This window comes from Copadichromis virginalis, linkage group LG3, assembly GCF_057382275.1.
Source record: "Copadichromis virginalis isolate Kocher_CV1m ecotype Utaka linkage group LG3, C_Virginalis_male_GT1.1, whole genome shotgun sequence".
Classification (NCBI taxonomy): Eukaryota; Metazoa; Chordata; class Actinopteri; order Cichliformes; family Cichlidae; genus Copadichromis; species Copadichromis virginalis.
In genome coordinates, this window is record NC_140620.1 from 1,375,001 (window position 1) to 1,387,302 (window position 12,302).

A 12,302-nucleotide genomic window follows, 5' to 3' on the forward strand; every position below is an offset into this window, starting at 1 on the left:
TCCTCTGTTTTTTTTTCTCCATACAGGTGACCCAGGTGTTTTGTTTTTTTTGTTTTTTTGTTTTTTTTTCTCTCTTCCCCCCCTTCTCACCGTCTCTTCTCCCCTTTGGTTTTCTTTCTTTCTCTCCCTCTCTTTCTTTCATTCTTTCTCCCTGTCCTATCCCACAGTTATGTCTGTCCCGTTTGTAGCAACTGAAAATAAAATAAATAATTATAATAAAGGTCAATCAAATGGACCAATATGGCAAGGCCATGATGATCCACTTGGTAAAATAAATCCGCCTGGCATCTTTCTTGGCCTTAAGACAACAATTCTGATGGCTATAGATCCAAACGGGACAAAAAACCAAAAAACCAAAAAAAACCCCAACCATATAAAAGCCAAGCTGAACGGCTTGGGTTGCCTTAAAGAGACACCACACCATTGTGACTGTTACAGTGTGTTGCAGGTTATTGTTAAATTTTCCACGACAATTTGGCGTTGTCGGCAGGATTCCTCCCGTGAGTTTCACTGAACTATCCTGAGGTAAAATGGCCTCAGTCCCACCGTTGTTTTCAAAAAGGGGGAACCGCGGTGTGTGCTTCAGCGACTCACACATGCAGGAATTTTTAAAAGAACCAAGAGAGGCACTGAAAAGGATCTGCAACGGTGAGATGTTTTAATTTGGGAGCATTTTCAATCGGACCAACAGGGAAAGCCTCGCTTCCTTACAGCTGCAATTATTGGGTGCAGGTTCCTAGAAACTCAGTTTGGGTTTTCTAGTGGGTATTCTTGTTGCAGTGGTAAGTGCAGGATCTTTGAAGCTCAACAAGTTGAGCCTTCTAGTGTATGGTCTTTTAGCACTTTTGCACCAGCGAAAAAGGCAGAAAGGCCGGACAGCAGACGCGCTTGTTCGTACAATGGAAGCTGGGCCCAGCAAATGGGGGCGTTTTTTGTTTTTTGTTGTTGTTTTATTTTTTTTGGACGGACCGCTGGGAGGGAAACCTCAGGAATTCAACGCCTAATTTCAGGACCGTCATGGGAAGGACTCTGTCCTTAGTTTACGGTGTTTAGCACTTTTGCACCACAAGGAAAAGGCCGGACGGTGAACACGCTTGTCCGCAAAGCTGAGCTCAGCAGTACGGCCAGTACGGCCGTAGGAGGCATCCCTCTGGGTAGTCCGCGCAAATCCAGGTTTTGATTGCATGATTTATCTATTTTTTCTCTTTCAGAAATATGGGAAAGAATACATGCAGTATGAAGTGTGTAGAAACTGAGGAATGCAGTAAAGAGAAGTGTGTCTGTGTGTAAGAGGTGCTGTGGGTGGTGTATAACCAAGAGTGATGGACAGAGATGTGTTAAAATGTGGACAGAAGAAGAAGAGAGGGAAAGTGTTGATAAGTAGTGATGAAAATGATGTTAAATATGTCTTAGTGTGTTTGTACAGGTGGCTACTGTTGTGGAAATTTATTAACAAAGCCTGCAGACACGATGAGCAGTTAAATGGTGATAGCGGCTTGTCCGTCTCTTTTAGTTGAGCTACCTTAATAAAACTATTTATTTGAACCCTTTTGCCTCCTTGACTCCTTTTTCTGACCCGGACACTTTTTGTTACTTTCCCCTCACCACCTAGACCCCTCAGGGGAATGTAACAAAGATCTAAACTTATTCTATGCTAGATTCGATACAGCAAACACCATGAGACGGGACAGTGTGTGCACCGCGGATGACGTCAGTGCGCACACTGTGTCTGAGGAGGATGTGTGGATGTGCTTCAGGAAGGTGAACGCGCGCAAAGCTACTGGTCCGGACGGGATTCCCGGCCGCGTCCTCAAGTCATGCGCGGCTCAGCTGGCTGGAGTGTTCACGCACATCTTCAACCTTTCCCTCTCTCTGTCTGTAGTCCCAGCCTGCTTCAAAATGGCCACCATCGTCCCTGTACCCAAATCCTCCACCATCTCCTCATTGAACGACTGGCGACCTGTAGCCCTGACCCCCATCGTGAGCAAATGCTTCGAGAAGCTGGTCAGGGACTTCATCTGCTCTGCACTACCCGACTCACTGGACCCTCTACAGTTTGCATACCGCCACAACAGGTCCACTGATGATGCCATAGCCCTGACACTACATACTGCCCTGTCACACCTGGAGAAGAGAGACACGTATGTGAGAATGCTGTTTGTAGATTACAGCTCAGCATTCAATACCATTGTCAGGAAATCTGGTGTATCATATTTGTAGCTGGGATGCTTGTTCAGGGTTAGGTATGAGGCAAATATAATAAATAAATAATAAATAAACGGCTTATGGTTGAGAAATGAACATTCAATGCACGGGCGACAGATCTGGTTGACATTCCTGCTGTCAGCATGCCAATTGCACGCTCCCTCATTGCTTGTGGCATCTGTGGCATTTTGCTGTGAGACAAAACTGCACATTCCAGGGTGGCCTTTTGTTGTGGGCAGTCTGAGGTACACCTGTGCACTACTCATGATGTCAGATCAGCATCCTGATGTGGCACACCTGTGAGGTGGGATGGATTATCTCAATATAGCAGATGTGCCCACTACCACACATTTGGACTGATTTGTGACCACTGTTTGGGAGGGATGGTTATATTGTGTATCTGGAATGAATTTTAGGTCTCTACGTCCATCCCATGGGGAATGGGAGCAGTAACAAAGGTGTTGCGTTTATATTTTTGTTCAGTGTATGTTAAAAAAAACCCCAGAAAAACTGGAAATATACACAACAATAAGAGTAACAGATAAAAGTTAAGAGCATGTAGAGGTTTAAAGATAAGGACTTTTACACAGGTGAGTTTTGAGGGTGGACTTAAAAAGAAAAGTGACTAAAAGCCCCCCATTGTAATAAGACAAGCGGAAAGAACAGAGAGAGAGAAAGAAAAGATGAAGATCTGAGGCACTGAGATGGGAAGTTCATCTGTACTAAATCAGAAAGGTATGGTGGAGAGAGACAGAATGAATAGCCTTAAATGTATAAAGGATTATTTTAGAATAAATGCGAAATTTAACTGGGAACCAGTGAAGCTGCTTCAGGATTGGGGAGATGTGGTGGGTAGAGGAAGTCCTAGTAATAATACAGGCAGCAGAGCTCTGGACACGTTGGAGCTTGTTGATGGATTTTTTTTGTAAGGCCAAATAATAGTGAATTACAGTAGTCAGTTTGAGAGATGACGAGATTATGGACGAGAATGGCAGTGTCATGAGGAGTGAGGAAGGGGCGGAGGCAATTGATGTTATGGAGTTGAAAATATGCTGCACGTGTGACATTATTGATATGTGAATTTAAGGATAATGTGCTATCAACAATGACACCCAAGCTTTTCACAGAGGGAGAGATAGGTATCAACGAATTATTGATAGTGAGAGAAAAAACGTTAATTCTGGACAGCAATAGTTTAGTGCCAACCAGGAGAAGTAACACACCCTCTGAAACACCCTCGCTGCTGGAAGGAGCGCTTTCGCAGATCATTCATCCCAACAGCAGTTAGACTCTATAACTCCTCAATCACAATGTCATAAGTCACTGGACATGTATATTTAGTGTGTATGTGTGTGTGTGTGTGCATGTCTATACATAGGAATAGTAGTGGTAGAACAGTTATGTTAAGCTATACAGTTTATGTCTTGCATATTTCCAACCATATCCATAAACTCATAGTGTCAGAGCTCTAGACTAACTTTTTGACATGGGCGCACCGGTGCGCCTAACTTTAAAAATTTAGGCGCACCGGCACAAAAGTTAGGCGCACTCAAATTTTTCAACCGCATCGCTTAACACCGCAGTTTTACATGTGCACTTTCTTTGGGGGGGAAGTCCATACAGACAATATTCATTTGTAAATGATTAACTAACAAACTTGTGCTTAAAGTGCTTTGTCAATATTGTAGAAAATGTTAAACTTAATCATCACATCGGCTCCTCTGACGACCTGTTTGCTGCTGTCTGCTGCTGAAAGGCAGTGGGGAGAGGGGACACTTGGGCAGTGCATTTATTGCAGCATATAATGTGTTTCCTGGATACACTGCTGCTTTTTCAGCATTCAAAGATTGATGGCACCGTGTCAGAGCTGGCTATGAATTTCAGACAGATCAGGCCTTAAAGAAAATTTATCAATAGTTCTTAATATCATCCCAGGGCACATTCACTAGAACCTGTGTCAGCCATAGTACGGAGTCCTTGCTGTTGGTGATGTCCTTAAGGTGAGTGTATTATATTTTATATTTATTTCATATTGTTATCCGGCAATTCGGCAGTTATTTATTCAGACCTATATTGTTACTATGTTCTAAATGGTATCTGCTGATGTTTCAAATGTTGTATCCTCATGTTGTTACTACACGTTGTTTTGTTGTGCTAATATGTAGCCGTAAACTCATTTTTAACTGTAGAGCAAGGCTGAAGGCTACTAATAAACGAGGTATGTTCAACATAAAACCTTAGTTCTCTGTGTCACGAAGGTGTCTCTCTTTTACCCTGGCCACAACACCATACTAGCTGGAGCATAATAACAGTTTTAGATGGAAAGCATCTTAAAATTGCCTCTTTTTTTTTTTTTGCTGAACATCTCCTTGAAAGTAGCATCATGTGAGTCACACTTGTTAAGGTAATACATGCTAAATGAGCCGTAGCTTTCAATGCATCACCGGATGAAGCCTTGCAGTTACAGTAGCTCACTGCGGGTATCATGTTGCCAAGGGAACTAATAAAGCATACAGTGATCGGAATGATTTTGTATTGATGCAGGTTGTCATTGCTCATGCTGAACTACTTAAACTCCAAGTAGACAATTGCTCCATTCCTCATTACCATAGATAATATCAAAGTAATAAAACAATCATTATCAAATTCTGATTTGCCATAGATAAAGTGATTTTATAGGTAGGCTATCATGTAAAAATCTGCTACATAAAATTTATAACCGAGTGTAAAATACTAATTTCATTTTCATGTGGTTTAGAGGTCAGCTATGGATACTCGGCTGCGAGAATTCTTAACAGAGCGTAAAGTTGAAGAAGATGTGATCAAGAAACTTGAAGATGAGAATGTAAGCCACTGCAGCTGTTGCTGTGTGCGTGCGTGTGTGTCTGTGTGTTTGTTTTTGAACGGAGAGCAGCAATCCACAATTTACTATGCACATTCTAAAAAAATTTATTGAATTTCATATTTGTGTTTAATCAGTGACATTAATTAATGACGTGATATGTTTAAAGAGTAATTTAAAAAGTAATTTTTGTTCATCTTATGTTGGACAAATGTGTACCACATTACCAAAAGTATCTGTTATCAAAAGTAGATAGCAAAAAACAACTCTAAAATATGCAGTTGTATGTATTCATTGTTTTTTTTAATATTGACAATTTTATTAATTTGTTATTTATATTTTTCAGATTGATGAAACTGTCATTCCCTTAATGACAGACAGTGACCTGGCAAAGTACATCCCCAAAGTTGGCGATAGAGTCTCCACTGTGGCCTTCTGCCATCCAGGAAAGAATCTATACTCTCAAGGCTACGACAAAGACTGACAGGAGCTGAGGGAATGCCTCCTAAAAAGAAATCGTCTCAGTGGGCAGAAAATACAAATGCAAAACGAACAGTTAGACGAATTGAGGTTGGCTGGATGGATTTTGATGAGGAGAAGGGTGGGTTCAAACAGGTGAAGTCTGTAAGTGGTGGTGGAACAAGGCATTTATCTGTAGATAAAAATGAAACAGTGTCAAATATCAAACTTATGGCTGAAAATCTGTTTTTCCCCAATGGCACCTCAAAAAAAAAAAAAAGTCTTTCACACTATTCAACTCATATTGAGAGCTCACAGATGCGTGTGGATGCTTCCTCTGTTGGTGGAAAACATAAATTCAGAACCATCAAACTTTGTAATTAATGATGGAGCTTCCATAAGTGGATATTTGGAACTGAATGACACATTACCATGGGATGGTCTGCCAAATGTAGGTGAAAGTGAAGATTCTGATGCAGTTGTTATTATTAGTGGGGATAACAGGGTGGATATTAGTGTGGTTGAACTAAACCCTGAAACACTGTTTACAGAAAAAGAGTCTGATCCACCTCATCACACATTGTCTCTCTCACCGGGGCTGACAGGAGAGGCCAATATTCCTGACCAAGCACCCCCTGAACCAAATTCAAATTCAAATTCAAATTTTATTTGTCACGTACACAGTCATACACAGTACGATATGTAGTGAAATGCTTGGACAACTGCTCGTGACCTAAAGAGAACAAAAAAGGAAAGGCTATGAATAAGATAGGAAATAAATATGAAAAATTAAAAAGGGTAAATTTAACTAGGAAGGAATAAAATATAAATTAAGGTTAAAAATGAAATAACTGTACAACACAAATTAGAATGAAGGGTAAACTTAACTGGGAAGAATAAGATAAAATATATAAATTAAAGTTGAAAATAAAATAACTGTACAACAAAATACACAATACACAATATAGAACTATATAAGAATGTATGAAGAAATCTAAATATAAATAAATATATACACAATAACAGCAGCTGTACAAGTATTAACTGGAAATGAAGAATATAGTGACCAGTGTTGTGCAAAAACAATGTCCAGAAAGTCCAGTGTGTGTAAGAACCATATGTGTGGGTCAGTACTGTGTGGTGGTGTGATTGAGAGACCGTATCGCCTGCGGGAAGAAGCTCCTCCTCAGTCTCTCTGTGTTGGTCTTCAGGGAGCGGAATCGCTTTCCTGACCTCAGCAGAGAGAACAGTCTGTTGTTGGGATGGCTGAGGTCCTTCACGATCTTCCTGGCCTTGGTCCAGCACCGCCTGCTGTAGATTGAGTGCAGGTCAGGGAGCTCGGAGCGGATGGTGCGCTCAGCTGATCGCACAACCCTCTGTAGAGCTCGTCTGTCCTGCATGGTGCTGTTCCCGAACCAGGTTAAGATGTTTCCCGCCAGGATGCTCTCTATGGTGCACGAGTAAAAGTTCCTGAGCACCTTGGAGGGCAGTTGGAAGTCTCTCAAGCGTCTGAGGTGGTAGAGACGCTGTCGGGCCTTTTTCACCACGGTGTTGATGTGACAGGACCATGACAGGTCCTGCGTGATGTGAACTCCGAGGTATTTGAAGCTGTCCACTCTCTCCACTGGGCACTCGTTGATGACGGGGGTCTGGTAGTTCCTCTCCTGCTTAGTGCTGAAGTCCACTATCAGCTCCTTTGTCTTACTGACGTTTAGAAGGAGGTTGTTCCTCTGGCACCAGTTCTCCAGATTCCTAATCTCCTTCACGTAGGCCGTCTCGTTGTTATCAGAGATCAGGCCCACCACGACGGTGTCGTCAGCAAACTTGATGATGGTGGTGGAGCTGGTAGTGGCCACACAGTCATATGTGTACAAAGAGTACAGCAGGGGGCTCAGAACACACCCCTGGGGGGCTCCAGTGCTGAGAGTGGTGGAGGCTGAGACATGTCCGCCCATCCTTACTGCCTGTGGTCTGCCAGTTAGGAAGTTGGAGATCCACTGACACATAGATGAGCTGAGTCCCAGATGCTCCAGCTTGGTGGTGAGTGTGGAGGGAATTATGGTGTTAAATGCAGAGCTGTAGTCTATGAAGAGCATTTTAACATAATTCCCCCTTCTAGTGTCCAAGTGAGTGAGTGATGTGTGGAGGAGATGAGAGATGGCATCGTCTGTGGAACGATTTGGACGGTAAGCGAACTGTAGTGGGTCCAGTGTGTCTGGTAGTGAAGAAATGATGAAGTCTCTGACCAGGCGTTCAAAGCACTTCATCACTACTGAGGTGAGGGCTACAGGGCGATAGTCATTGAGAGAAGCAGGGTGGGGTTTCTTCGGGACAGGAACAATGATGGACTCTTTGAAGCATGTGGGGATCACCGACTGAGATAAAGAGATGTTGAATATCTCAGTGAACACAGGAGCTAGCTGGTATGCGCAGTCTCTTAGGATACGACCTGGGATGCCGTCTGGTCCTGCTGCTTTCCTGGTGTTCACTCTTTTGAAGGCTCTCCTTACTTCATGCTCGGAGATGACGAGCACGTTTCCGGTGCTGGCAGTATCTTCCTGTCTGCAGCCGTTAGCGCCGCTAACACTAGCATTGTTGGAGACCTTAGCTGCAGCCTCGAAGCGAGCATAGAAAGTGTTCAGCTCGTCTGCCAGAGTCACGGCCGCGTTCGTCATACCGGTTGTTGGTGTTTTATAGTCCGTTATTGTCCTTAGTCCCCGCCACAGGCTCCTAGAGTCACTCTGTTGGAGTTGTGACTCTAGTTTCCTCCCGTAGCGCTGCTTCGCCTCTTTCACCGCCCTCCGCACGTTATATGACGCGGCTTTGTACGGGTCCATGTCCCCCGTCTTGAGTCCCGTGTTGTAGGCAGCGGTGCGGGATCTCAGAGCGTCGCGGATGGTTTTATCCACCCACGGCTTCTGGTTGGGAAACGTTGTGATAGTCTTTGTCTCCACGGTATCATCCGCTAGTTTCCCGATGAATCCCACAACCGCTTCCGTAAACACGTTGACGTCATCGTCGGAGCTGTTTCTGAACATGCCCCAGTCTGCGTCATCGAGTGCGTCTTGTAACGCGGCCACCGATTGATCCGTCCAGCCACCGATTGATCCGATCTTGTCCCGTAATACTGACTGTTAGAAGAGGTCATTGTCTTACTGATTTGATCAGTGCCTTTAAGGACTCAAACATTATTTCATCTGAGGTCAATATCAAAATGTTGTTACCAAATGGAGAGCTTGAACAGGGGGAAGGAAGTGGTGTTTTGCAGGACTGCCTGACAGAATTTTGGATGGATTTCTATGACAGCTGCACATTGGGAGTTGAGGTGAAAGTCCCATTCATCCGGCATGACTTTCAGTGTGAAGAATGGCAGGCTATAGCTAGAGTGTTTGTTGTAGGGTGGAAACAAGCTGGTTACTTCCCAGTGAAGCTTGCAATACCCTTTCTGGAGGAGATATTGTACGGCTCGACAACCAGTAGTTTAAAAGATTCCTTTCTTTTGTACGTCTCACAGTGAAGGAGCTTCTAATCTTTCCAGAGGAGATGACAGCTGCCCAGTCAACAGTTTCTCGTTACCTGAAAAGGTACATTGGAGAAATTGATTTCAATTATCTTCAGCTTTTCCTGTGGTTCTTTACAGGATCCAATCTGTTGGATAAAGCCATACTAATTGAGTTCATAGAAACTGTTAGGATGCCTGGGTCATCGACCCAGGGTTTTTGAGTTTACGATATTATTTATACTGTCTAGTTTTTGTTTTCTTTGAGTTCTGTCTTATGGCTTAGGTCTGTCTTCTTTAGTTGCTCTGTCTCCCCTATCACCTGCATCCCCTTGTCTAGTTCGCGTCTATGTGTATCTTAAGTTCCTATATCCCCGTGTTCAGTCAGTGTTTTGTGTCTGCCCTGGTCCCACGTCTCTGTTCCCTTTGTAGTGCCTGCATATGAGCCTGTGTCTTTGTTCAGTCTGTGTTATGCGTTTCCTGTTTTACTTTGAAGGTCTGTGTCTTATCTCAGTGTGTTCAGTTTACGCTTCTTTGGTCTCGTTAGGCCTGATTTGCCCCAGCTGTGTTTCCCTCCTGTTACCCATTCCCTGATTGCTCCCTCTGTGTATTTAAGCCCAGTGTTTCTCTGTGTCTGTGTTGCGATCTACCTTTTTCCTAGCTGTGTGTTCTGTCATTCCTCCAGTTTAAGTTTGTTTTGAGTTTTTTCAGTTATGTTATATTTTGAGTATTAAATTAAAGCCTTTTTTGAGTTCACGTCTGTCTCCGGAGTCTGCACCTTGGGTCCTGTTCCTGCCTGCACACAGCCACACCTAACAGAAGATCGCGACCAGAACATGGACCCAGCAGACTCCGTGTTGTATCAGCGACCCGCAGTTTCTGCCTTCCTCAAGGAGATCGTGAGGGAGGAAGCTGAGCATGCCCAGGAGCTCCAGTCACCCTTCTATGGGTCACGTTTGGCTTTGGGAGGGCCCCGCAGCCTCCAAACTGCCATGGCTACGGCCGAGCCAGCGTCTATGCCTCGGGCGATCAGGTTGAGCACGAGCTCCTTCTCTCCAGTCGCTACACCTCCGCCTTCACCCCTGGGTTACCAGTCCGACAAGAGAGTTAAGCGGCGGAGGAAGAAAGATTATGTGACACCGGACGTTAGACTCACTCCGCTGCAGTCCTTCGCTCTGTTTTTGGGTCTGCCACGTTCTGAGCTTCACAAACTCTCTGCTTCCTCATCGCAGCCCGGTCCTTTGGAGGATTCTCAGCCCAGTTCGCCACCTCCCACTTCCCGGAGGAGGCGACGCTCACACCGTCACCACTCTTTTTCTGCGGAGCAACTCCCGGTGGTGAGTTGTGATTGCTGTCGTTCCTCGGAGCTGGAAAAAAACAATCATATGAACACTGCTAAGACTGAGACTATTAAGCCTGTTAGACGTGGTGGTGGTGGTAGGAAGTTAAAAAACATTTTAGAGGAGTCTGTGTTTGCTGAGCCTGCTCCTTCGCACCATTGTGTTCCTGCTCCCAGGGCAGCTCGGGCCCAGCATTCCCCTGCACCTGTTTCAGTGCTTCAGGTGAGGGAGGCTGAGGTCCAGCTGGTCCCTGCTCAGGTGTCTAGGCTGGCTGAGCCTCTGCCTGTCGCTGCACCTGTACCAGCTCCTCGGGTGGAGACAGCAGCTGCCCAGCCGTTGACTGTGCCTGTCCCGGCTCCCAGGGTGAGGATGACCGGGATCCAGTTAGCTCCTGCACCCGTACCTTCTCCTCGGGTGGGAGTGGCTGGTGTCCGGCAGGTACCTGCACATGTTTCTGACCTCGCTGGAGGCTCAGGTGAGCCCGTCCAGCAGTTGTCTGTAGGCTCAGACTACCTAGCCCAACCATCTGCTAATCCACCACCTCACGCACCATTACTAACATCTTTACAACAGTCGATACATATTAGACTTCTCTCCATAGCTCAGACATTAGCTCACCTATCGGCTCAGTCACCTGCTCAGTTACCGCCTCAGTCGTTTGCTCAGCCACCGGTCTCCGCTGGAGGGTCAGAGGGGCCCGTTCAGCCACCGGTCTCCGCTGGAGGGTCCAAGGGGCCCGTTCAGCCACCGGTCTCCGCTGGAGGGTCCGAGGGGCCCGTTCAGCCACCCGTCTCCGCTGGAGGGTCCGAGGGGCCCGTTCAGCCTCACGCCTCGTCAGCTGGAGGGCCCGAGGAGCCCATCCAGCCGTCATTAGCCTCTGCCTCTGCTACGCCTGGTCCGGCTTCGGCCTCAGCTTCTGCAGTTCCGTCTGGTCCGGCCTCCGAGTCTGCAGCTCCGCCTGGTCCGGCCTCCGAGTCTGCAGCTCCGCCTGGTCCGGCCTCTGCAGCTCCGCCTGGTCCGGCCTCTGCAGCTCCGCCTGGTCCGGCCTCTGCAGCTCCGCCTGGTCCGGCCTCTGCAGCTCCGCCTGGTCCGGCCTCCGAGTCTGCAGCTCCGCCTGGTCCTGCCTCTGCAGCTCCGCCTGGTCCAGCCTCCGAGTGTTCAGCTTCGTCTGCTCCTGAGGTCTCCATGCTGTCTGTTCCTGCACGTCGTGCACGTCGTGCACGTCCTGCCCGGCCTGCTCATCCTGTCCGGCCTGCTCGTCCTGCACGTCCTGTCCGGCCTGCTCGTCCTGCACGTCCTGTCCGGCCTGCTCGTCCTGCTCGTCCTGCACGTCCTGTCCGGCCTGCACGTCCTGTCCGGCCTGCACATCCTGTCCGGCCGATGACTGGACGTCGTTGCCGTCATGGACAGCCCTCGGAACTACGCCGCCGTCATGGACGGCCCCCTGAACTACTCCTCCACCAGTGCCTCCCGCCCGGCCGGCCTCCTGACCTGCTCGGTCGCCGTCGCTGCCTCCTGCCCGGTCGGCCTCCTGATCTGCTCCGTCGCCACCGGTGCCTTTTGCCTGGCCGGCCTCCTGAACTGTTTTCTGGGCTCTTGGACCATCAGCCTCCGGGCCGCCCCCCTGAACTGCCCGGGATTGGACTATCGTGCTGTCAGCCTCCGGGCCGGCCCCCCTGAACTTTTTTGAGACTATTGCCTGGGCCTCTGCGCCTTTCGTGAGCTCTTTTGTTTGTTTGCTTTTGGACTTTGCCTGGGCCTTGGTGCTGTTGTTTTGGACTTTGTTCCTGTTTTTTGTTCTGTTGCTTTCCGGGCTCCAGTGTTTGCACTTTTTTTGTTTTGTTGTTTCTAGCTCCTTGTTTTGTTTCGAGCCCTCCATCCTGTTTCCCCCGCCGCCCACCCTGGTTGGGTTGTTTTTGTTTTTTTGATTTTGATGTTTTGGTTTGGGCTGTCTGGA

The 12,302-nt window shown here is 46.9% G+C and overlaps 1 protein-coding gene and 1 long non-coding RNA gene across 2 annotated transcripts in view; both read left to right on the forward strand.

Moving 5' to 3' along the window:
- Window positions 1-5,823, forward strand: part of LOC146712218 (uncharacterized) — a 7,467-nt gene extending 1,644 nt beyond the window's left edge. Inside the window, exons 1-2 of the long non-coding RNA XR_014919013.1 lie at window positions 1-5,050; window positions 5,394-5,823. The exon at window positions 1-5,050 is cut by the window's left edge and continues 1,644 nt beyond it. This is a non-coding gene — a long non-coding RNA (uncharacterized LOC146712218). The remainder of the gene's footprint in view (window positions 5,051-5,393) is intronic.
- A 2,798-nt stretch (window positions 5,824-8,621) lies between these two features.
- Window positions 8,622-12,230, forward strand: LOC146712219 (uncharacterized). The gene is made up of 2 exons (XM_085451984.1): window positions 8,622-11,547; window positions 11,683-12,230. Exons 1-2 carry the CDS (start codon window positions 9,842-9,844, stop codon window positions 12,023-12,025), a joined length of 2,049 nt encoding a protein of 682 aa, XP_085308110.1. The 5' UTR covers window positions 8,622-9,841; the 3' UTR covers window positions 12,026-12,230.
- Window positions 12,231-12,302: the final 72 nt, after the last annotated feature.

What these genes read in the sequence shown, in the direction of transcription:
- LOC146712219 (XM_085451984.1), top strand. Translation starts at nt 9,842, where the DNA reads ATGGACCCAGCAGACTCCGTGTTGTATCAGCGACCCGCAGTTTCTGCC. An exon ending in TCCATGCTGTCTGTTCCTGC is followed by an intron (nt 11,548 to 11,682) that starts ACGTCGTGCACG and finishes TGCACGTCCTGT; the next exon opens with CCGGCCTGCACGTCCTGTCC.